This window comes from Dermacentor variabilis, chromosome 9 (assembly GCF_050947875.1).
Source record: "Dermacentor variabilis isolate Ectoservices chromosome 9, ASM5094787v1, whole genome shotgun sequence".
Lineage (NCBI taxonomy): Eukaryota > Metazoa > Arthropoda > Arachnida > Ixodida > Ixodidae > Dermacentor > Dermacentor variabilis.
This window is the reverse complement of record NC_134576.1, coordinates 65205449-65232369: the sequence shown is the minus strand read 5'-3', so window position 1 is coordinate 65232369 and position 26921 is coordinate 65205449. Positions and strand designations below refer to the sequence as shown.

The 26921-nt window shown below is 47.0% G+C and overlaps 1 protein-coding gene across 1 annotated transcript in view; it reads left to right on the top strand.

Moving 5' to 3' along the window:
* LOC142592762 (uncharacterized) overlaps positions 1-26921 on the top strand; it is a 50274-nt gene continuing 23353 nt past the window's right edge. The window contains exons 1-3 of the mRNA XM_075704422.1: positions 1-22; positions 1119-1142; positions 26737-26834. Coding sequence (XP_075560537.1) covers positions 26776-26834 — 59 coding nt within the window. The 5' untranslated portion in view covers positions 1-22; positions 1119-1142; positions 26737-26775. The remainder of the gene's footprint in view (positions 23-1118; positions 1143-26736; positions 26835-26921) is intronic.

Below are 26921 nucleotides of genomic sequence, written 5' to 3'. Positions count from 1 at the left end.
GTGGCCACAGGAGCCCAGACGGGTAAGCACACTGGTCAATTTACCGACCTCCAAATATAATACGAGGAAGCTTTAGCTCGGCCCCAACTCAAACGCCACCTACTACAATAAATGTAAAACGCGAGATGCTTTTTTTGCATTTGTGCGTTTTCCAACCCCCATCAAAATACTGCCGCTGCGGCCGCTATTCGAACTCGTATCCTCGGCATTAGTAGCGCGACTCGTTAGCGCATTAAAAGCCAGGTGCTCATTGTATTTGTACTTTTCGTGTCTGCTGATCCGCGGCTATATAGATATACATATAGCCGCGGATCAGCAGACACGAAAAGTACAAATACAACGAGCGCCTGGCTTTCATTGCCTCATGAGATCGTAGTTTTGGCACGTGAAAATTTGACTTAATTTAAGTCAAATTTTCACGACCACTATATCTCCATAAAGCGAGAACAGTATCAACCACGGAATTATCAAGATGATCGACAAAGAAAATAAGATATACGAGAAATATCCCCGATATCAGTCTTATTCGTTTAATTTTATTTGTGCTTCTCTTCGCGGTCATCACAGCCATGGCCACAGGAGTCCAGACGGGTAAGTACACTGGTCAATTTACCGACCTCCAAATATAATACGAGGAAGCTTTAGCTCGGCCCCAACTCAAACGCCACCTACTACAATAAATGTAAATGCGAGATGCTTTTTTTGCATTTGTGCGTTTTCCAACCCCCATCAAAATACTGCCGCTGCGGCCGCTATTCGAACTCGTATCCTCGGCATTAGTAGCGCGACTCCTTAGCGCATTTAAAGCCAGGCGCTCATTGTATTTGTACTTTTCGTGTCTGCTGATCCGCGGCTATATAGCCGCGGATCAGCAGACACGAAAAGTTCAAATACAACGAGCGCCTGGCTTTCATTGCCTCATGAGATCGTAGTTTTGGCACGTGAAAATTTGACTTAATTTAAGTCATCACGACCACTATATCTTCATAAAGCGAGAATAGTATTAAGCACGGAATTATAAAGATGATCGACAAAGAAAATAAGATATACGAGAAATATCCCCGATATCAGTCTTATTCGTTTAATTTTATTTGTGCTTCTCTTCGCGGTCATCACAGCCATGGCCACAGGAGTCCAGACGGGTAAGTACACTGGTCAATTTACCGACCTCCAAATATAATACGAGGAAGCTTTAGCTCGGCCCCAACTCAAACGCCACCTACAATAAATGTAAAACGCGAGATGCTTTTTTTGCATTTGTGCGTTTTCCAACCCCCATCAAAATACTGCCGCTGCGGCCGCTATTCGAACTCGTATCCTCGGCATTAGTAGCGCGACTCCTTAGCGCATTAAAAGCCAGGCGCTCATTGTATTTGTACTTTTCGTGTCTGCTGATCCGCGGCTATATAGATATACATATAGCCGCGGATCAGCAGACACGAAAAGTACAAATACAACGAGCGCCTGGCTTTCATTGCCTCATGAGATCGTAGTTTTGGCACGTGAAAATTTGACTTAATTTAAGTCAAATTTTCACGACCACTATATCTCCATAAAGCGAGAACAGTATCAACCACGGAATTATCAAGATGATCGACAAAGAAAATAAGATATACGAGAAATATCCCCGATATCAGTCTTATTCGTTTAATTTTATTTGTGCTTCTCTTCGCGGTCATCACAGCCATGGCCACAGGAGTCCAGACGGGTAAGTACACTGGTCAATTTACCGACCTCCAAATATAATACGAGGAAGCTTTAGCTCGGCCCCAACTCAAACGCCACCTACAATAAATGTAAAACGCGAGATGCTTTTTTTGCATTTGTGCGTTTTCCAACCCCCATCAAAATACTGCCGCTGCGGCCGCTATTCGAACTCGTATCCTCGGCATTAGTAGCGCGACTCCTTAGCGCATTAAAAGCCAGGCGCTCATTGTATTTGTACTTTTCGTGTCTGCTGATCCGCGGCTATATAGATATACATATAGCCGCGGATCAGCAGACACGAAAAGTACAAATACAACGAGCGCCTGGCTTTCATTGCCTCATGAGATCGTAGTTTTGGCACGTGAAAATTTGACTTAATTTAAGTCAAATTTTCACGACCACTATATCTCCATAAAGCGAGAACAGTATCAACCACGGAATTATCAAGATGATCGACAAAGAAAATAAGATATACGAGAAATATCCCCGATATCAGTCTTATTCGTTTAATTTTATTTGTGCTTCTCTTCGCGGTCATCACAGCCATGGCCACAGGAGTCCAGACGGGTAAGTACACTGGTCAATTTACCGACCTCCAAATATAATACGAGGAAGCTTTAGCTCGGCCCCAACTCAAACGCCACCTACTACAATAAATGTAAATGCGAGATGCTTTTTTTGCATTTGTGCGTTTTCCAACCCCCATCAAAATACTGCCGCTGCGGCCGCTATTCGAACTCGTATCCTCGGCATTAGTAGCGCGACTCGTTAGCGCATTAAAAGCCAGGCGCTCATTGTATTTGTACTTTTCGAGATCGTAGTTTTGGCACGTGAAAATTTGACTTAATTTAAGTCATCACGACCACTATATCTTCATAAAGCGAGAATAGTATTAAGCACGGAATTGTAAAGATGATCGACAAAGAAGATAAGATATACGAGAAATATCCCCGATATCAGTCTTATTCGTTTAATTTTGTGACTCTCTTCGCGGGCATCACAGCCATGGCCACAGGTGCGCCGACGCGTAAGCACACTGGTCGATGGACCGACCTCCAAATATAATACAAGGAAGCTTTTTCTCGGCTATATATATATATATATATATATAATATCGCATCCTTTTCTTCGCCCTTTCTATACCCGCTGCATCATCTGACCGTGCGACACCTTTGACACGGCCCCGCTACTCCCGCTCACCTTCTCCGTCCCGTCGTCAATCTCGTTCGTTCCCGTCATGCCGTGCTCCTTCTCCGACCTACTTGCAGCACCCCCGACCGGAAAACTAGATAGTGCAGCGTCTGGAAGTGAAGCTGCAATGGCGACATTGGCACGAAATCCACGCTTCACATTATCCACGAACAAGCATATTTTGGACGTTCTCGTCGACAATGTTCCTGTGTGCGCGTTGATTGACACCGGGGCGCATGTGTCCATTATGAGTGCTGCTCTTCGCCGTCAGCTCAAGAAAGTTCTGACGCCCGCCCCGAACCGAATTTTACAAGTCGCCGACGGAGGGACTGCCGCTATTGTTGGCATGTGCTCTGCCCGACTCACCATTGCTGAGAGACACACCGTCGTTCTCATCACCGTCATCGAGCATTGCCCTCACGAACTCATTCTCGGTCTGGATTTCCTTGCCAATCATTCTGCCCTTATTGACTGTTCGGCTGGCTCCCTTCGGCTTGAATTGCCTCTTCTTGCCAACCCTGCGGACCCGCCTCCGAGCCTTTGAGCTGCATGGATTTTATTTGCCTACTGCCTCACCCTGTTACACACGTCGGCTTGTTGTCCTCACCAGCTCTACCTGACAGTAATTATGTGGTCGCACCAATTCCGGCAGTTACACGGCACGGTAACACGTGGTGTTACCCTGCCGCAGACTGTGCTGACAATTACTGGCAACCGCACCTGCGTCCCCCTTGTCAATTTCGCGCTAACCGCGCATGTTCTGCCTCAGGGGATTTCATTGGCTGTAATTTACGCTTTGCAGGATGACGAGATCGAGCCATTCACAGGGGAAGATCCTCACAGCTCAGCCCATACCGTGACGTCATCGCACGGTACTGACCTCGACATTGAGAAGATGGTTTCCTCTGGCCTTACACCTGCTCAAGCTGAAGCTGTTTGCTGCGTTCTTGAAAGCTATCGCGACATTTTTGACTTTGACAAACGACCCTTAGGTCAAACGTCCGTCGTGACCCATCGCATAAACACTGGCGATGCCAACCCTATTCACCGACGTCCATATCGTGTTTTTGTGTCCGAACGAGCTGTTATCCAACAGGAAGTCAAAAAGATGCTTGTAAAGGACATTATCGAGCCTTCCTGTAGTTCCTGGGCTTCTCCCGTCGTACTTGCCAAAAATATGGAACGTGGCGTTTTTGTGTAGGTTATCGCCACCTCAACAAAATCACAAAAAAAGCACGTGTACCCTTTGCCACGTATTGATGACGCTCTAGACTGCCTGTACGGTGCCACCTATTTTTGTTCTATCTACTTACTGTCCGGCTACTGGCAGATATCCGTCGACGACATGGACCGAGAGAAGACTGCATTTGTTACCCCTGACGGCCTTTATCAGTTCAAGGTGATGTCTTTTGGTCTCTGTAACGCGCCCGCCACCTTCGAACGAATGGACTGTTTGCTTCAGGGGTTTAAGTGGTCCCCCTGTTTGTGCTATCTGGACGACGTCATCGTTTATTCGCCCACTTTTGACACGCATCTAGACCGTCTTTCAGCGTTTCTTGACGTGTTCCGCCGCGCCGGTCTCCAGCTGAACTCGTCAAAATGTCATTTCGCTAGCCGCCAAATCACCGTCCTTGGACACCTCGTGGACGCCCGGGGCGTGAGACCTGATCCGGACAAAATTCGCGCCGTTACGAACTTTCCTGTTCCGAAGTCTACCAAGGACTTTCGCAGTTTCATAGGGCTGTGCTCTTATTTACGACGTTTTGTGAAGGATTTTGCGACCATCACGCGCCCCTTACCGGCCTCTTGAAGAAAGACGCCCCGTTTTCTTGGGGACCTGGCCATGCCGCATCTTTTTCGCAGCTCACTACTCTCCTTACCGCTCCTCCAATTTTGGCCCACTTTGACCCGTCTGCCTCAACGGAAGTTCGAACTGATGCCAGTGGTCACGGCATAGGAGCAGTGTTAGCACAACGCCAGCGTGGACATGATCGTGTTATAGCCTATGCCTGCCGACTTCTATCACCCGCCGAGCGCAATTATTCAATCACAGAGCGCGAGTGCCTCGATCTTGTGTGGTCTGTTGCGAAGTTTCGTCCATACTTGTACAGACGCCCCTTCTGTGTCATCAGTGATCACCGCACGCTCTGCTGGCTATCCTCGCTTAAGGACCCCACGGGATCGCTTAAGGACCCCACTGGATGAGTCGCGCGCTGGGCATTACGCCTGCAAGAATATACCTTCTCCGTGGTGTATAAGACGGGACGCTTGCACAAGGATGCCGATTGTTTGTCCCGCTACCCCGTCGATGAACCGGCTGAATCGGACGCCATCGCTTGCGTTTTCTTTGTGTCCCAGTTGCTTGAAACCGGCAACGAGCAACGCCGCGATCCCTCATTACGAGCCCTCATCGACCATCTGGAGTCAACGCCTGGTGACGCCTCTCTCCGGATGTTTCTCCTTAAGGAGGGGACATTACACCGCCGCAATCTCGATCCGCACGGCCTTGACCTTCTGCTCGTAATTCCACATCACCTGCGTTCGACTGTCCTCCAACTACTTCACGACGCTCCCTTGGCTGGACACTTGGGGCGTCTCGCGCACATACGACCGTGTACGACGTCGATTCTTTTGGCCGGGTCTTGCCCGCTCCGTGCGGCACTACGTTGCCGCTTGTGAGCCCTGTCAGCGCCGGAAGAAACCCTCCACACCACCAGCTGGATGTCTCCAGCCGATCGACATCCCACACGAACCCTTTTTCTGTCTTGGTCTAGACCTTCTTGGACCGTTTGCTCTCTCGGGCTCTTGAAATAAACGGGTCGCCGTCGCTGTTGATTATGCTACGTGGTACGCAATCACCAGAGCCCTTCCGACAAGTTGTGCTACTGACGTTGCTGACTTTCTGCTCTATGACATCAATTTAGTGCACGGTGCTCCGCGCCAATTACTCACTGACCGTGGCCGCAGCTTTCTGCCGGCAGTCGTCGAGGACGTCCTCCACTCCTGCTCGACAAAGCACAAGTTCAGCACGTCCTACCATCCACAGACCAACGGCCTCACGGAGCGCCTCAACCGGACCATCACCGACATGCTTTCGCAGTGCGTTCTGACCGACCACCACGACTAGGATCTTCACTTACAATATGTGACCTTCGCGTATAATTCATCGCGTCACGACACCGCCGGCTATTCCCCATTCTACCTCCTATATGGCCGAGAACCCGCGTGGCCCTTAGACACTTTGTTGCCCTCGGCCACACGTTCAGCCTGAATACGCCCGCGTCGCGATCGCACACGCCGACCACGCGCGCCAGCTCGCCCGCACCGGTATCGAGGCCTCACAGGAGCATCAGAGACACCTCTATGATTGCCACCATCGCGACGTGCACTTTACTCCGGGTACTCTGGTGCTTCTCTGGTCACCCATTCGACGTGTGGGCCTTTCTGAAAAGCTGCTGTCACGCTACACTGGCCCATACCGTGTGGAGCGACAAGTGACCGATGTCACGTGTGAAGTCGTCCCCACCGACCCCTCAGCGTCATTGTCGGCTGCAAGTGACATCATTCACGAGGCGAGACTAAAGCCATACCATACACCTTTCACCGCAGATGTGTAGATTCAGCACCGGGACGGTGCTTCTACTGCCGGGGGTGATGCTACGAAACAGCCACCACAGTGTGTCTGCACTGAAGAGGAGGAAGACGACGTGGACCCGCTTGATAAAGCGTCGCCCATGTGGCCTTCCTTTAGCTTCCTCTGAAAAATGTATATAGCATTGGGCTACAGCTACACGTAACAATATATAGGCGTCTGCGAAGACTGTCATCGTGGGCTCTGTATGCCTTTATAAGGTCCTGCATGAGTGCATTGATCTCAGAGTTGGTGTCAGGTTGCGAGTAGGCAATCCGTACTTCGTAGGATGAAGTGAAGGCCGATCTTGACTCACTGTAAGCGAGTTCATTGGCAATCACACCACAATGACTAGGCACCCATTGAAAAGTGATCACGCGACCACGTGGCCTAATTGAAATCGCCGAGTGATTTCAAGTTGTGGGTTGACAAATTCGGCCGTCGTGGCAGATGGTGGGGCCGAACCATCTGTATATACTTGCACAGTCCCACCATTCAATGTCAATATATGGGACAGGGTGAGCTGTTTGAAGCCTCAGTAGTGTGATCCGCGGCTAAATCCGTACAAGCAGTACAAAATGTTGACCATGGCCTCTAAAAGCTCCGTCTCAGCAGCCATACGCCAACTCGCCTATCTCCCCACTTAGTCGATACGTGGCGCTATCATCCCGGAAGTTTTTCTCGTTATTTCTCAACGAGCTCGAAAATTGAAGCGGCGTAAAGAAATCCACCAATTTACTCATAACACTCTATTGAGGAAGACGTGAGATACTAAGCGAAATGCCTTTGCGCAGTCACTTGTGGCAAATCAAGTGAATTACACAAAAGCTACGCGAAATTGTGTTCGGAGCGGCCGGCCGGGAGCGCTGTCACGTTTTACCTAAACTAATCCTCACCTAAGTTAATCCTTTACCTAAGTTAATCCTTTACCTAAGTTAATCCTTTACCTAAGTTAATCCTCAGAAATAATGCATACGCTAAAAGCTACGGGTCGTCTAGCGTTCTGCGCATGCGCATTACGGTCCCGCTTTTACGGTAAGCCCGCTTTTAAGCTGAACAAGCTAAAATAAAACTGTGTAGATTTTGTCACGTGGTGCCGTAGTGAAACGAATTGGAGTTTACACACTCGCAGTGCCTTGCTAACCAACTGACCGCTTCGCCTCAAGCGGCTCATGTTAATAACTGAACCCCATTACCGGTTTGTTTGGGGGGCGCGTATTTTGAACGTTACAGACGATAAAGTTAATCCTCAGAAATAATGCATACGCTAAAAGCTACGGGTCGTCTAGCGTTCTGCGCATGCGCATTACGGTCCCGCTTTTACGGTAAGCCCGCTTTTAAGCTGAACAAGCTAAAATAAAACTGTGTAGATTTTGTCACGTGGTGCCGTAGTGAAACGAATTGAAGAGTTTACACACTCGCAGTGCCTTGCTAACCAACTGACCGCTTCGCCTCAAGCGGCTCATGTTAATAACTGAACCCCATTACCGGTTTGTTTTGGGGGCGCGTATTTTGAACGCTAGATATTGCACGTTACGCCGGCTGCATGGATCGGCCCAGCGTTTGTCTTTGCTTCTAGTGCTCAACAGCGCGTTGTTTAAGTGTGGAATTCCTTTCATTAGTAACACACATTCAATTGAAGTTCTCTTTACAATCCTTCAGCTAAGCTTCCCCCTATGCAACAAGCAATTCGAGTATAGAAACGCAAAGCTTCTTGGAAATGCATTTTTCTTTATCTACAGAAATGCTCCCATGGGGCTTTCGTTTTTTGTTTGTTCTTTTGTTCCCCTGTCGTGGCACCATGGTATAACAGCAATAGTTTTTGTGCGAAGCTTCACCGAGCGGTATCGGCGAAAAAGTGTGTTGTTAATGTCTGACAATAAGAAAGGCGATTCGCTTTTCCAGACATGAGGTGAAATACGCCTTTCGCATCATGAACAGAATGCCTTCTGCGCGCGCTCAACACAAATGTGTCGGTGCAAAGCGTGTTTTCAGTCATTCAAAGGATAGAAAAATTCAGGTGGACGTTGTTGATTTTGTTGAAGCTCCTACGCTGCATGCCTTTCCCCGGGGTTATACCAGCTTAAGCAGCACACTCCCGTGTTATCACTTCTGGCAATCTCACGCAGCGTCATTTACGAGTGCGTGTACCAAAAAAATTTAAGGGTGCTCTAAAACGCGCTGAAAACTTGGTCCTGTTCGATTCACGCAAGGTGAAAACTAACTGCGCCACAAGTCTATGCAATAATAATAATAATAATAATAATAATAATAATAATAATAATAATAATAATAATAATAATAATAATAATAATAATAATAATAATAATAATAATAATAATCAGCCTGCTTTATGTCTACTGAAGGACGAAGACCTCTCCCTGCGATCTCCAATTACCGCTATACTGCGCCAAACGATTCCAACTAGCGCCCGCGAATTTCCTCATTTTATCGCCCCACCTAGTGTTCTGTATTCCTCAGTTTGCGTTTTCTTTTTCTTGGTACGCATTCCTAATGGGTACCTAATTTATCTTACCGGCACAGTACGTGACCTAACCAGCTTGATTTTTTCCTCTTCATGTCAGAATATTGTCTATGCCCGTTTGCTGTCTGATCCGAACCGCTCTCTCCGTCACTCTTTTCACGGTCCTTTCTCAAGCTTCTTTGTCGTCAAGTCTCTGCCCTATATGTCAGCACTGGTAAAATGCACTGATTGTTCACTTTACTTTTTCAATAATAATGGTAAGCTTTCACTCAGGAGCTGGCAATGTCTGCCGTATGCGATCCAACACACTTTATTCTTCCGTGAATTTCCTTCTCATGATGAGAGTTCCCTGTGAATAATTGACGTAAACGTACTCCTGCACAGACTCGAGTCCCACTGGCGATCTTGAATTCCTGCTGCTTTGCCCGGCTATTTATCATTATCTTTGTCTTCTGCATATTAAGCTTCAACCCCACTTATACCCTTAGTTAAGGTCCTCAAACTTTTGTTATAATTCGTCTGCATTGTTGCTGAATAAAACAATGTCATTGGCAAACCGAAGGTTACTGAGGTATTCGACGTCGATCCTTACTCCTAAGCCTTCCCAGTTTAATAGCTTCAATACTTCTTCTGAGCACGCAGTGAATAGCATTGGCGAGATTGTCTACCTGTCTGACCCCATTCTTTATAAGTATCTTTCTGCTTGTGTAAAATTAAGGTAGCTGTAGAAACTCTGTAAATATTTTCGATGGTAAGCATTCTGTATTCCTTGATTACGTAATGGTGCTATGATTGTTATCTCTACTGAATCAAACGCCTTTCCGTAATATATGAAAGCCATATAGAGTGGCTAATTATACTTTGCAGATTTCTTGATAACCTGCTTATTGACATGGATGTGATCCATTGTAGAATCCATTGATCCATTGTAATGTGATCCATTATTCCTGAAGCCCGCCTGTTCACTTGGCTGACTAGTCCAGTGAGGCCCTCATTCCATTGCAGATTATTATGGTAAATATCTTATATAATACTGGGAGTAAGCTAATCGGCCTAGAATTTTTCAATTCATTAACCTCTCTCTTTTTGTGGATTAGTGCAATGTTTGCATTCTTTAAGTTTTCTGGGACCCTTGCAGTCGATAGACACTTCGTATAAAGAGCCGCCAGCTTTTGAAGCATTCTGTCTCCTCCATCTTTGATCAAATCGACTGTTATTCCATCTTTTCCCGTCGCTCTTCCTCGTTTCATGTCCTGCAAGGCCCTTCTGAACGCATCGCTACTTATAGGAGTTCTTGTATTATGTCCATTACTGTTTATAATTGAGGTATTCTGACTCATTGGGTACTGTACAGGTCAGTATCGAAATCTTCCGCTGCTCTTACTGTACCTTCAATATTGCTGATATTGCCTTGCTTATCTTTCAGTGCATGCATCTTGGTTTCTCCTATGCAAAGTTTCTCGCTGATTTCAGGCTGCGTCCATTTTTTACGACTTATTCACCCTTTCTCACGTCATGGTTTCGAATATCCCTTATTTTCGCCTTGTTGATCTGTTTTGACAGTTCCGCGAATTCTAACCTATCTCTTGAGTTGGACACTTCAATATTTTGTCGTTTCTTTATTAGGTCCATTATTACAAGGGATAGCTTGCCTACTGGTTGCCTTGGTGCCTTGCCTCCCAGTTCAATTGCTGCCTCTGAAGCCAACCTAGTTACGGTTTTATTCATTACCTCTGTAATTATCGTCTCTCTGTTCTAAGGCTGCATATTAACGCGATAGCGTTAAGGAGCTCGTGTCGCAGAAAAGCCGGTGTCATCGGCGTCGGCGTCGGCGTTCGCGGCGTTGGCCGTGAGCGATAAATCACGGCAGGCACTTCATAAATAAAAAGCAACTTCCAAGATGGGCTGGGTGGGAATCGAACCAGGGTCTCCGGAGTGTGAGACGGAGACGCTACCACTGAGCCACGATTTCGATGCTAGAAAGCGGTACAAACGCGCTTCTAGTGAACGCGGTGTTGCCTTAAAGACGTGCGGTAGGAAGTTATACTGCGGTGTAATTATGAGCATGTAACTTACAGAAGTCGCATTTACACGAGTAGCGAAGTACGTTTCCGCTACATTTCTTCTGCGCTTACCGCACACGCAGAGCCATCTTGCGGCAAACACAGAAGACGCCCTCCTCTCAATGTACGGCACTGCCCCGACAGGTGGCGCGCCATGCGCGCATTGGGGCTGTGCGCGGACTGGTGCCAGGCGCGTCGCGGCCCCGACTCCCTCTCCCCTGACGACGCTTCGCCGTGCTCCCACGCGGGTTGCAGAATCAAGCGCCGTTCCTTTCTTTAGATTACTATCTATCTATCTCTCTGCCCGTGCCGATCACGACGTTTGGCTGGCGTAGATCGTTTCCCCCTCCGAGACACCGAGTTCTTTGGTTCGTTCCGTTTGCTCAGGCACACGTTTCGTTGCCGCACCGAACGCTGCGTTGCTCGACGCTCTCCGTGTGATAGGTGGGCGCAAAGTCCGATGCGGGGCGCCTCGTAAGTGATCCCTGCGCCCTAGCGCATTGTCTTACACCCCTTGGCGGGTCGATGGGAACGCTGTCGCGTTCCACTCTTGAAGGCGAAGCTTAAGCGTCCTCCAATTTTTGTTTGCAAGTACCACCCTGAATTTGTCTACTTTTACCTTTTCTGCCTCTAGGTTGACGTGTTTCTTCTTGACCAATTTAGCTCTCTTCAAACTGAGGTGAATCTGAGCCCTCACTAACCCATATTCACTGCACTTTACCCTGCCTATCACTTCTACATCCTGCACGATGCTGGGATCACCAGAAAGTATGATGTCAATTTCATTTCTTGTTTATAACCAATAGGGCTTTTCCAGGTCCACTGTCTGTTGCTACGCTTCCTGAAGAAGGTGTTCATTATTCGAAGCTTATTCCTTTCTGGGAATTCTACCAGCATCTCCCCTCAAGCGTTCCTGGAATCGACGCTGTAGTTGCCAATTTCTTGTTAACCAGCCTGCTTTTCCACCAATTTTGCATTGAAGTCGCTCATTACTATAGTATACTGAGTTTGCACTTATCTCATCGCTATTTCAACATCTTCATAAAACTGATCCACTTCCTCATCATCGTGACTGGATGTTGGAGCGTAGGCTTGTACTACCTTTAACCTATACCTCTTGCTAAGTTTAATTACGACTAAGGCTACCCTCTCATTGATGCTCTAGAATTAGTCAATGTTGCCTGCCATGTCCTTATGTCCTTATTGATTAGGATTAGGATTAGGACCTCTATAGCAGATGACATAAGATGACGTATAAGCCTCACCTATTCTTCCAGTTTCACTACGGCCGATGATATCCCAAACAATCTCTGATAATTCTTCAAAGAGCTCTGCTACGCTAGCCTCACTCGAGAGGGTGAGGCTAGCGTGTAGTAAAGAAATGCGTGTTATTAACATGGTGACAGTTATATCACGAGCGGTATGAAAGACTACCGGATGCATTCCAGAACGTTCGTACGACCCCGCGTTGATGTCATTTCATAAAAAAAGTTTTTAACACGTTCCTCAGAGCGTTCAATGGTACTCGATTGCGGTACAGACACGGGCAAACTGTTTAATTCTGTAATCGTTCGCGGAGAAAATGAATACTCGTACATGTCTAGATATTCATTTGGAATTGTGAACATGCAATGATTACTTCACGTGACGTTTCTAGCCTGCCTGGAAGCAAGATAGGGCGTCGTTTCAACACATAGTATTGAGCAAGTAAAGGCAAATCAAGCAATCGAAGCATGAACCTTGCGGATTTTCCCTGTATCTTATCATTGCCATTTGTTAAGCCTGATTGAAACGGATCTCATATGACACTGGCCTACTCTAACATCGGTCTAACGCAAGTTAAGTAAGCGAGTAGAACGATTGTGGTTGCTTGTTTTAATATGGGCGAAGGAACGATAACTATTTCTTGAGCTTCACAAACAGTAACTACCTATTGTTTCCACCTTAAATCTTTCAAAGTGGTTGAACTTGCATATCGTTTGACCACAAATAAGACGGGGATTGCGGAAGAGAACACAAAAACACGGGCGGTGGTCTCTTCCGCTGTCCCCGCCTTTATTTGCCCTCTATATGACATGCAGTAAACACCAACTAGGCCAAACTGAAGTTCTTCTGTTAAAGCTGGGTGTTTTACCGTTCCAGCTTCAGTTAGAATTGTTGAATTCAATCCACAATTACCTTAAATAACATGATTATTTCTGTTCGTAACAGTGAGAATGACTGATTTTGATTCGTTAATTTTCATTTTCTATTTTGCCATCCTTACTTAAACAGCGGGAACGGCTTAACTAAGGGACGCCTGGTCATATTGATATTGATACCACTATATATTAAACAGTTCACCACAAATAAACGGACGGTTATGTCCTTACTTGTGTGATGAGCAGTATCATTTATGTAAACTAGAAAGAGTAGTGGTCCTAAAATGGGGATCCCTGTAGAACGCCTCAGGTTTTTTAGTTGACTAGGTTTGTTACCATTTATTTGAATGTATTGTCAGACCGGTAAGATAAAAGCGGATCCACCTAACTGCATAATTTATATTCATTTCTATCAATTTATCATATTACTTCGCTATGTACAAATTGGTGAAAAGCCTGAGACAAATCTGAATATAGCATCGACCTGTTTTTTATTGTTCAAGAAAGGTCAGAAACGTTAATCGTTTCTATCAACTGTGCAATAGTTGAAAGGTGCGGTGGGAATCTGCCCTAGTAGGAGAAAAAGCCTTCTTGTCTTCAAGAAAGGTATAGATTGCACAAGAAAGGTATAGATTGCAGCATACACACGTCATTAAAATTGGCCAATAATTTCCAATATTTTGCCTTTCACCAGACTTGTGAACCGGAACCCCTTCTGCCACTATCTAGTCATCTGGGACTCCTTTTTGTGCTAGCGAGGCAATATATATGATCTCTAGATAGTAAGCTACCAATTCCGCATATCCATGCAGAAACGCATTTGGTATACCGTCTTGACCGATAGATTTCTTATTGCTAATTTTAAGAAAAAGAGCTTCAATGCTTCCATGCGACACTTCCATATTACGCATTGGTGATGTGTACGGAGGCTCCAGAGCGAAAGGTGACAAACTGTCTGCAGAAATGTCAGTAGAAAAACATCATTAACACACATTGTCGTAGTCGGGTGGTTCGAAACAAATTCATCATTAAAGACGAGTTCACCATCAACGATAATGTCACTGGGGCCTTCATTATTATGCGACAAATGGCGCCAAGAACCGTGCGGATCGTGCTTGACAAAATTGGTTAGTATCACGTCATAGTAATTTGTTTTAGCAGCAGCCATCTTTGTGCGCAGTAACGAGCTTAGCGCCGAGATGTTATGCCTTTTTTTGGCTTCTTTCTCTCACAAATAATTTTCCGCTTTAGATGTATAATTTCGCGGGTTATCTACGAGTTCTGATAACTTTTTTTACGAGTTCGCACAAATTGGTTTACACAGTGAAAAACATTGTCTGTAAATCCAACCTTTCAAACAGAAGGAGAGATGATCAATAATAGCTATGTCATCGGTTCTTTCAAAGCAGAGAACATGCGTAGTGCTGCCAATATTCGGGTATACAGCGGAATGCTTTTTCTCCACACAAACTAGTCTACGATCCGAGAGCCTGGTTTGAACCAATACGTCATAGTCCTCAAATCGCGCGTCCAGAAGCACGAAGTCTAATAGAGATCTTGATTTGTCAGCCACGCGTGTGCACTCGTGGGCTACCTGTTGTAAATCCTAACCGAAAGTTTAGAAGTTCACAGTGGCCGTTTTCGCGAGGCTTAGCGATAAGTTTGGACCAATCGATCACTGATATCCCCTAGAATCACCTAGAATTATTATGCGATAGTTGCGCTTTTCAAGGTTTTCCAAGTAAAGGTGCATATTTTCAACATAGGAAATGGGTCAGTTAGGTGGCCCTTAAACAATTCCAAGGATAGTCCTTGTTTTGCTTATCTAATTTCGCACCAGATCCTTTCACGTGTTGGAAGGCCGGTAATTTGCACTAAATCAATATCGCTCTGGAATACAATAGCAACTCCGCCCCCTTGCGTATAGAGATCTCGGCGTATTTTATAATCCGGTGGTACAGGTTGTTGGTCTTGTACTTGTCACCACAGCCATGTTTCAGTTATTTTGATAACATGAGGAGCGTAATAACCCTGGACGTATTTTCTTCTCGTATTTTGTTTATTAAACTTCCTACGTTTAAATTTATCAAGCGGAAGACATTTGAATCGCACTCTTTGTTCTGCCAGTCAACCCTACCAGCAGCAAGGCGTCTGTTCGGATGCACAACTTTCGAACGGCTGCGCTTTGATTAATCCCGCATGTAGATGTCAGAGTCCAGATGTAGTCTGTCTTAATTTGAGCTCGCACGACTCCCGTTCTCGCGGAATCCGAGAACATCTTACGCTTAACCGGTCTTTCTTTTCACAAATCGTCAGAAATGATGATGGCCTTTCAGTTTTCTGCACTGCTTGTAAATTTTAGCTTTTTTTTTGCCATACAAACTGAGGTTGAGGCTGGGCGCGCTTTTTTCCTGTCCGATGTATTGGTCGCACGGTACTCGAGATGACGCCTAGTTTTTCTTGGAATACGCCAGCTAACACTTCGCTTAAAGGTCAGTTTAGGATTCAACTTCGCCTTCTAAAATGCTATTACCTTATTGCACCTACTTCTGGTACCAAAGCTGTCCATTCTTTCCTGTTGCTTACTCTGATTCTTTGACTGTTTTAGACAAAAGTAATTGTACTCGCTTGTTCCTTAAAAAAATTTCAGCTATATTGCTTCTACTTGTATTCTGCTTCTACTTGTATTCTACTTATATTTCTGCTTGTATTTCCTTTTCCGCATCGCACAATTCCTTTAACATCACCTTCATTTCTGGTCCATGGTTCATTTCTAGATCGCCAGAATGCAACAGACAAAAAAGTCAAAGCCCAAAAAAATCACTGCTTGGCACGGCAGCACAACAGGAAAGCGTATATCATTCTTGTAGCCATAATAGTTGTAATAAGTAACCTCTTCAAGGAAGAGAAGGCGATTAGACGGCATCGCATAGGCTCTGCTGTGGTGCCCACTAAAGCAGTGAATGCAGTCGCCTGCCGTAGGTCTCCGTGTCCGGAAGTGTCGTCATTCGGGCGATACAGCTGCTGAATGCCGGTACGGCCTATTTATGCTGTTGGTATGATGCGGCGATCAGCATCACCTGTTCAAAGAACTGAAGGCGATTGCATAACATTGCATAGGCTCGGCCGCCGTGCCTTCGCCGTGTTCACAGTGTGAATTTATTTTTCTGAAGCTTCTCTTACGAAGGTCTTCTAGTCACTCGTTTTGAAGCTGCCGGCGACTGCAGTGTGTCGTCATATGGCAGGTTCCCATAGACGGCTGCTATATGCACCGGGCGCGAGATGAGTTTGGGCCGGTGACGCGTCTATGCGGCAGAGCTGGAGGCGCTTCAAGACACGATAAGACCCTACGTATGTGAAAGGAGTTTCGATTAAAGCCCGGGAGGTTGGCAAAGAGCCAGCCGTACAGAAGACCCTAGGGCATACGTGGGATAGAGAAGTGAGTAGGCGCGGCCTTCGGTTCTGTTCGCTGTTCTTCTGATGTAGAGGCGGGCGCTAGCTGCCGACAGTCTTCGGCATGCCGGGCGGCCTCCTACACAGGAGGGCACTCAGAAGCCACTGGACTGTAAGAAAGGAGTGTCGATGGAATGCGAAGGCTGCCGTCCATAAAGGGGGAAAGTGAACATCCTGTACTAGCTTGCATCGCGGTGTAGTATGCGTAGGTTACAACAGCAAGTACCCGGTAGCAGTTACCATCACCAGATGCCACGTTCATCGCGAGCTTATCACCGCGAGTTCTATTAAACCGTTCTGTGAGCCCGTTAATGTACAGATAGTATGCCGCGCTCGTTCGATGAATGAGGTGGCTTCCGAAAGCGGTGGTTTGGAGACGAAGGCACGACCTCTAATACTTAGTTCCAGAAGTGCACCATATCGACGGAGGAAGCAATGTAGTAGGACGAGAGGCTATATCCCACATTTTAGCGTTTGTTAAAGCAGCAGTCTCGGCGTTGGGCGTCAAATGGTCCAGAGCAAATATGAGCCACCGATTGCCATTCGGTGTCATTTTTAGCGGGCCGTAGAGGTCAATAACGACGCGATCGAAGGGTTTGGCAGGGCACGAAAGCGACTGCAAGACACCAGAGGCGCGTAAAAGTAATTTGTGACGTTGAGCCAGAACAGCACAGAATGCACGTTAGTAGAAGAGTGCATCGCGGTGTTGTATGCGTAGGTTACAAAAGAAAGTACCCGGTCCCAGTTACCATCACCAGATGCCACGTTCACCGCGAGCATATCACCCAGAGTTCGATTAAACCGTTCTGTGAGCCCGTTAATGTATGGTTAGTATGCCGTGCTCGTTCGATGAACGAGGTGGCTTCCGAAAGCGGTGGTTTGGAGACGAAGGCACGACCTCTAATACTTAGTTCGAGAAGTGCACCATATCGACGGAGGAAGCAATGTAGTAGGACGAAAGAGGCTATATCCCATATTGTAGCGTTTGTTAAAGCAGCAGTCTCGGCGTTGGGCGTCAGATGGTCCACAGCAAATATAAGCCACCGATTGCCATTCGGTGTCATTTATAGCGGGCCGTAGAGGTCAATACTGACGCGATCGAAGGGTTTGGCAGGGCACGAAAGCGACTGCAAGACGCCAAACGCGCGTAAAAGTAATTTGTGACGTTGAGCCAGAACAGTACAGAATATACTTTGGTAGAAAAGTACACATTGCCCGCCACTACTGGCGATGACGAATACGTTTGTATGTCGTGAGTTGTCCGGCATGGCCACGCTGCCGATCGTCGTGAAATGAGGCAGTTTTGTCATCTTCAGCTGCGGGGAACGACCAATAGCCATCTACGGTCTTCAGGAGCGTACTTGCGTTGGTGGAGCAGCCGATCACGAATGGCGAAAAAGCTGGGCGTCGGAGGAACCGTGATGGAGGCATGGTATGCGATTCAGAAAGGTAGGTGAAAAGAAAAGCGATCCACAGGCCATGACCTTGTTCGCCGCCAACTTAGTCAAGGCCAAGAGATCCGGTATTCCGGTATTGTCCGGTATTCGGGCAAGCGCGGGCGGTTTTCCGGTTTAGCGGGGGCGTCAACGTGACCGGCCAGATTGGTGGCGCCAGCTGGTGGCGCAAAGCTCAACCACACACAGAGCTAATTACTATATTCTGCTTAGCTGCTGGCGTAAATTTTCGACAGTGGCGTAATCATGTTCACAATTACGCCGCTGCCAAAAATTTGCACGAGTGGCGAAGCAGGATATGGCGAGTTACTGCAGTTTTAGCTATGCGTTTGTCTGGTTGAGCTCTACAACACCAGGCGGCTTCACCACTCCGGCCGCTCACGTTTACGCCGCGACCATCCGGTAACCCGCCCAAACCGCTCCCGTTTACCGGAATAGCGTACAAGCTAAAAGTCTCTAATAATGCAATGTTGTTTGAGATGTGTATGCCTCGGGAACTCGTTGACTGCGCGAAGTTTGGCAGGGTCGGGTAGAACGCCTTGCTTGGATCCGGTGTAAACAAAGATGGTCAGTTCGAACCCAGCGAAGCTGTTGTTCAGTACAGAATGCACTTTGGTAGAAAAGTGCACATTCCCCGCCACTACTGGTGATGACGAATACGTTTGTATGTCGTAAGTTGTCCGGCATGGCCACGCTGCGGATTGTCGTCAAATGAGGCAGATTTGTCATCTTCAGCTGCGGGTAACGACCAATAGCCATCTACGGTGTCTGACAAGCTAGTGCTTGTCAGACAAGTCAAAATTTGCCTAAGGTGAAGTAGTTGGGTTGGAAAATCGGGAGACGAAACCACGACACTGTGTAGGTAACTAGACACATAGACCACTGGAGACCCCGCAGCCTATTGTCCAGGTGTAGTTAAAACTATGGCAGGCGCGTTGAAAAGCCCGAAGCACACCACGTTGAATTTATAAGGGAATCAGTTGGACTTACTGAATTTTCTGGCGATCGAGTAGAGCTATCGGAGCCTGCCAGTTGCTGGAAGCCAAGTCTAGGGGCAAAAAGCTTTCAGCTCCCTGAAGGCGTTCCAGGGCTTCGTCGATGTGCGGCAAAGGATGGACGTCTTTGCGCATTACCTTATTCAATCGACGGCAATCAACGCCAAAACAAACCCTTCCTTCTTGCGCACGAAAACCACAGCACATGCTCAGGAACTGTGGGATGGTTATCGTCGACTTGGTCATAGATAACGCGACCCTCTTCAGGAGAGACATGATATACGGTCTTTAACGCAAGGGCTGGTTTAAACCGGCGTTATTATAATGCTGACCTTCTGAGGTTCGGCCCAGTTGCAGCTGAGAAAAATAGCATGAATCGCAAGCTGAAGAAGTTCGGAGTGCTTGGCAGAGGTTAGTGTAGTGGCGACGGAGCTCGAAAACATAGTTTGACGACTACTCAGCGTTGAAAGTGCTTGTAGTTCATTGGACTCAATATGGCAAGGTTGATCTGGCACGGTAACAAGGAACCAAGATTCAAGGTGTCCTACGAGGCACAGACATTCGCCGACAAGCAGCACAACAGACCCAGAAAGGGGATAGTACATAGGCTGCCCCAGCTTCGCATGTAAAAAAACGCGGGCTGTCGTAAAGTCGGCGGGTTGGCGCGGCCACGGCTCTATGGATGGTGCCATGCCAGGCGCCGCGAGAAAGACGTCCCCCAGTGACGTTCAAGAGATGAGGAAAGGTTTATATAGAAATGTAGACGATCGAGAAATGTCTCCATCTCTCAGAGCACGTACAGTACTTGCTAAAATCTTTGCATGTCCGAGCCTCCCTCAGATCAGTCCAGATCCGCTTTTTATCCCGTTTATTTCGTCTCCCCCCTCCCTCCTCGAGGTAATTCACTTTTTTTCTTGGTGGACAACATTGGTGTACAATGGAATGAGCCGTTATTGACGACTTTGAGAATGGGCTGAATTTTATGAGCTTCGGGCATGGTGGCGTTAACACATTTGCAAAGGTCGGCGACTTCATTAATGTACCTCGTGAATGTTTGACCGCTGTGCTGCTGAGTGAGTAATTTGCGGGCAGCAGGTCGACGAAACAGTTAAGTGAATGTCGTGATGTCGCTTTGGCAGTTATGTCAGAAGAGTTGCGCAGCGCCAGTAAGATTACAAATGATGTTGGTAAAATATGAATTGCGGTGGTGTCGCGCTTATCTGCGCTCACCTGTCCGTACGATGTAAAGCAGTTGTCCACGTCGGTGTCACCTGTACTGCTGAAGACCTTCGAACCGTTATCGACGGCTCTTTGCTGTCTATAATGATGGGCGGAAGCGTTCGAGTTCGAATGCTCAAGGGTGCAAGTGGTGGGGGAATTCCAGCAACTTCTACTACGGCGGCGTGAGGCGCCGTCTCGTAAGACACCAGCGACTAGCTGTGCCATCAGGGCGAGCCGAGCGTGTTGGCGATGCTGCTGGACGGAGGCGTGTCTTCTTCACATAACCTAAATAAGAACCGTTCATTTGCAAGAGCTGCTTCTTTCATGTATTTTTGGAACCGCCGGTGTGATGGCTCCGGAGCTTTGACACCAAAGGAATGGCTCTTTCGCCGTTTTACATGAGGCTATCTTCGTCTGTTAAAACATTTTTCTACCTGTGTACGGCGTCTTGTACACGACCAGGAGTGTTCTATATTGACGGCGAACGCTATCGCCATGAGCCGTCAATGCCAGCATTGTACAGGAAGCGGACGTCACCGATTGTTGTGGTTGCGCCAAGCTTTGGTAAACTGATAGACTTCAAAGGAAGCTTCAATTAGCTCGGGCCTACGTCGATAGCTGCCATTTAAATGCATGTAGAACGCAGAACTGCTTTCCTGGGATACTTGTGCAATTTCAATAAAATTTGCAGTGACCATTAAAGCAAACTTTTCATTTATGGCCTCAACGTTTCGAAAAAAAATATTTTGAAAGTATTGTAAGCTTAAGAAATATGGATGCAGCAATTTTATAGTGATCCAACTGCAATCAAACAGATCTCGACAATCGCTAAGCTGCATCGGCTAGAGTAGCAAAAATTGACAAACATAACATATGAATTTTCAGCTTACGTGACTTCGCTACAGGAGTTTCTTTCAAGCTATGGCAAAGACCACTCAGTGATGCCTCGCCAGCTCGCATGGAAAAACTGAAGTTAGCCTGACAACAAAAATGACGAGCAACTGAAGGTGGGTTCAATGACCCACAAACAACTTAATTTGTATTTTACCGTCCATACCAGTGGCGTTACACTGCAGTGGAACGTTGTGCATGTATGAAAACAGTCGGTATGACGTAAAACAGTAATGCGAAGCGCGTTCTACCTGCGGAGAAGCAGCACGTCTATTAGAGGCACGGTCAAGATTTCAGAATCAAGAAATATTACTACAGCGCTTAGTTTCTTCCAGCCGCTTGTTTTATCACTCTCAACGCACAACGGTACTTGACTGAGCTAGTGCACAGATCAGCCTGGTGTTAACCACCTATTAAATACGCGGCAAACGGAGAGGGCAAGGATGTCAAGGCATAGTGAAAGTTTGCTGTTCCTTCAGCATTGTTAAACCCTTCATTGCACACAAAGGAGCAGCGATTCGTTTGGAACAAATATTTCATCTAGCACTAGCGGGAAAGCGGCCAAGTTGCTACTGCGTGTCGCTTGCGAGCAGATGACCAGCACAACATGGAAGCGAGAATATCCCGTAGTGACAGTCGTACTGTGCGCAAGTATTGCGGTCCATGACGTCGACAGTATAGGAAAACACGAGAAATAGAAAAACAAAAAAATTTACAGAACCATTTACATGTATAGCTTACTGCAAAGAGTGCGATCAAGCCGCACGCTGGACACGTCAGTCATAACCATCGTATTTTTACCGAATTGGCACACCAGCTAACTTGTTTTCTGAGGGCATCACATATATATCACACGCGGTTCGTAAACACGAGGCATGGCTGTCCCTCTGTTTTCGCCATCTATAGGCTATTGGGCGCTTTCAATTAGCCGATAACACCTCAAAAACCTTTATACAATTCATATAGCGCCTCAATATAGCCAAGACCGGACAAGCGGTGGAGGTGAAGCAAGCGTTATGCACTTCCCATACGTGGGCAGATCCAAAAGATAGTCGATAATGGCGTTCAAAGCCTATAGCTCAGAAACATGAGCTGAAGTTGAACAAAATATACTGCGGCCCAAAATCATTGTGTAGTGTAGTGAACGTTCCACTCGGTGCGAATCAATCGGAGGACACAATGAAAATACCGTTAAGTCTGCGGCGTATTCTGCGCCCGTGCCATACACTGCAGAAGACTATGCGGCAAGAAAATAGCCTGGGTCTGACCGTCCACAAATTGTGTCACAACGGTCGTGGTCCTCTGACACGTTGGGTTTCATAATGGTGGCGGAGGCATGTTTTACAGCGAAGCGTAAAGCGAAGGCGTGGTAAGGAAAAAATTCCCCATACGTGGGCCTATCCCGGAGATGGTGCAATGCCGGGCCGACCCGCGGCGGAGGTGAAGCAGGCGTTAAGCACTTTCATACGTGGGCAGATCCTGAAGATAGTGCAATGCTGGGCCGACCCGCGGCGGAGGTGAAGTAGGCGTTAAGCAATTCCCATACGTAGGCCGACCAGGGAGACGGTGCAATGCCGGACCGACCCGCCAAGGACGTGCAGTTCGCCATGAAGGGGCTCAATTTTTTAATGGAAAAACAACGCAGATTCAATTGAGTGTGGTAAAGTTGGTGTGTAAGAGGGCCATTGAACAGTAGCGCATAGCCAGCATTATTATGAACGGCGAAACCTACCCTCCGAAACATGGGGGGGGGGGGGGGAGGGGGCTATTTCCCTCACTGGAAAACCTGGCGCCACCGTCAGCGTGACGTGGCATGAGGGATCACGTGGACACAGCGGCTGCGTCGGCTGCTTCGGAAGCGCCGTAGGGAGCTGTACACGAAAGTTTAAAGTCGCACCTGCGCTTCGCTTGACAATATTTTGAAGCACTATAATGGGTAGTGGCTGCCTTTGGAGGCGTGCAGCATGGTAAGCGACTGCTCGGTGCCGCAGGGCCAGACGTACGTACGTGTTTCGTGCCTCGTGTCATTTTTTGGACAAGAGGCTGCGTGAAGCTTGGCTCGCGAAACTTAGAACCGGCAGACAGCCATCGGCTACAACTCGGGTATGCAGCAAGCACAGACGCGAGGAAGCTTTTTGCTACGGCGCCGGCGGGACTGCGATGTTAGGTGAATAGCAGAAAACGCGCACTGAGATGCTCGCCCACGCCCGCTGCCCGGCTAATGTCATGACAGTTTGGTATATGAGCTTGCTGATGCTAGATACTGGCAAGTTCACTGGAATGGAAATGGAGCGGTAAGAAGCACATTAAAAGAAGGCATGGCATATGGTCATATTTGTGTTATGAATTATAGCAGTGGATTACGAAAAAGAAGCAGCGGGAAATGGCCCTTTGGGAAGATCGATAAAGATACAGTGCGACGAAGTTGAGAAATATAGAAACGTTCAAGAATTTAGAAGACAAGGAAAGATTGAATCGTCGCGACGACTCATCGCAGTCGCCGTAGGCATCGAAGTCTCTATAACGAAAATATTTTTGAACAGTTCTCATAGCGTCCACGCAACAATGGCTGCTAGAGTATTCTTAAGAGTACACGAGCAGATGGCGTCTGTAAACGAATATATGTTGTCAGTTCGTGCAAGATTATCAGTTGGACAGTAAAAAACTTCCCTCGTTTTGGGAGTACTTACAGAAATTCCAGGAGGGCTGCCGCGTGTTTCCGACAGATGGCGACTCCTTAAGACCTCGCCCCTAATACCTAGCATATTTGACTAACGAGCCTGGACGACGCAACAAAACGACTCGATATAACCGCGTTCAAGGCACATTCCAGCACGCCGTTGGATTGCGCACCAACACACACATGCACGCACGCACACAAACCACCAACACATGGTCACCACGCGTGAAGTTTGTCGGCTGCCGTTACAACTGCTTGGCGCGCTTTTCGTGTCCTATGGCTGCCACCTGGCGTCGTAGGTCTCGAAGCAGCATACTGTCGTTAGTTGCTAGGAGTACGTTTTAGTGGCAAGTTGTCTATGGTTTCTGCTGCTCGCAATCGGGCAAGTAAACTGGTCACCTCTCTGGCGCTAATTGAAAGCGCCACTTGAACATACTGCAACATCTACTGTCTCACGATCTGCTCTCCGCAGAGCTAACGCCACGATGCATGCAAGTGGAGGTGCTTCTGCGTTGAAAATATAGCTCGAGTGTTTCATGTACGCTGCGTTGCGTATCCACGCACGCTATGGACCTGCATGCAGACGTTACAGGCATCGATGACTTAGCCGGCAGCATACGACAAAGCCCGGAGGGATATATTTTGATGTACTCACCTTCTTCATTGTAGAATGGCCAGTGTCCTCTAAATATTGGCACAAAATCGTACGAGACAGGCCAATTGCGCTTTTTCGTTGGTGTGGCGGAAAACGGGGGGACGGCTTACTAGGGGCATGAGATGGCACTAAAAATACATCAAATAGGGAAAGATATCAGATAGTTAATTTGAAACCATGACCACGAACGGAAAAGGCAGAATAAAATGTGCTCATGCCAGCGCTTGAGGCGTTTTGCGCGCTAGACCCGTTGCGTAGAAATATTACTTTGAAGTAAAGGGAGAGCATGCTTTTTATAAGAAATGCCAATAAGGTTTCGGGGATCGTTTGTCCCCGAGCTCTGAAATCCCCCGAGTGCTGTTACGGTGGTTAATTTGCATTTGTTGCGTGAAAAATGAGTGCTCTCTGCATGCTGAAAGAAGGCAAGAGGCAGATGGCGCGGAAACAGGCTAACGTCACCATGATAACTATACCCAATAAGCGGAGCTGGATACAGGACTTACGACCCATTTCAGTGTCTTAGACCCATTACGACCCATATGGACACATGGCACTGAACAGTGATGCCATGCCTCAAAAACAATGGACCCCTGCCTGACAATGTTAGAAATAAAACTGCACATATCAACACAGGACATCTCAGTACAAATCCAAGAACAACTAATTGAGCAACTCGAGATAAAGAAAAAAAAATCCTCGCATTTTATGTGGAGCGTTCGATAATGTGTCTGGTGACCTATTACATCACCTAAATTTCTACCACTTTGAGCAAGGTTTTTAGTTGCACCAAGGACTTCCTAATCCGTTATATCGCCAATGCTATTATCCATGGCAATGAACTCCTTATCCTCGAGGTTGCACAATATCGACTGAATAAGACATCCCCTGTAAAACGTGCACTGATCAAGTGGTTCAGTCGGGTCACAACAAGATGCATTAAATGTTGCTGTCAATGTGACGTAAGACTGCCTTATACAATGCGGGCTCTCCTGCTCCTCGGGGAAATCTGAGCTCCTTGTTCTGTGCAAGCGGACGATTACTCAAAAGATACCGGGTCTAGAGATCAGTGTGAGGCGCCATTTCCAAGGTAATTACTCTACGCATTCTCGGCTTAATGATGCATGAAAACGGAGGTGGGGGTGCAGATGTGAAGAAACTGCAGACGACGGTGCCCCAAGGGATGCACCTCATCAAGAGGGTCACGAACATTGGATTAAAGAGGAAAATCAGCATCGAAACATACAAGCACTCGACACAAGTAGAATAACATTCCGTACCCCTTTCCTTGTTTTGTCCATTTCATTTAATAATATTGGCAAGTAGTATCCGAAGTAAACTCTAAACGCCAAGAAACTAAAAATGAACTATGACAACAGCATCATACCAAAAGTATTCAAACTTGCATGGTACTGAAATAATAGCGTCAACGGAGACGTTTGTCACGATGGTTGTTCACAGCACAGGAAGAACTGATCGAAGCACAGAGGCTCATGAGTTGGAGCGACTTATGCTAAGAACCCCGTGGCGCGCTCTGCTAGGAAGATTAGAATACATCCCAGAAGGCCTGTTTCAACCCAGCGTATACCCTTAGAAGAAACATTCAAGTGTCCAAAGTTCCCAAAAATATGAATTCTGAATGATAGGCTACGCAGACAAGCACACTCACTCAGTAGAACTCGCGCGCAGTGAAGCCAGCATCAGATACAACGATGCGGCAAAATATAGGTGTAAACATGCACGTTATGAGCGTTGTTGAACTGGAATTTATCGCCGCATCCCCGTGGTCCAAAGCCATGAGCTGGACCACTTGCACTTGTCGTAATAGTAGCTGCCCTGCAAAGTCTGGAACATATAGGTTTTCGCTTAGCATAAAACACAAATTATCGCCGCATTTCGCAGCATTTGGTCGATCATTTCGCATGTGCTAATTTTGTAAAAGCGCTGCGCGCAAGCTGAAGGCCTTCACTTGGAGATTCTTGCAGAAAATCAATATTCAGGTAGAGAAATGTCATTTCTTTCTTGTATCTTTACATGGGGAGTGGGAACTACTTTAGCCGCATCTGCAATAATGAACAAGCGTCCATGTATTTTGGTGCATTCTTATCATTCTATTGTTTACGCAGCCGACGATAAACATGGTCACTATTAATGGTTCTACTTGTGTTCCAGAAAGCTTCTCAAATCCTAAAGAACGTTTCTGTTCTAACCATGCGAGCTGGATCAAGTGAAGCAAAGGCAATCGTGGACACGGTACCATTAATCGCAGGGTAAGTTTCTAGCAAGGTGCTTTAGTTCAGGTTTCATCAGTGGCCTTTTAAGAGCGTCAATATGCAGGTAGATTGCAAACGGAAGTT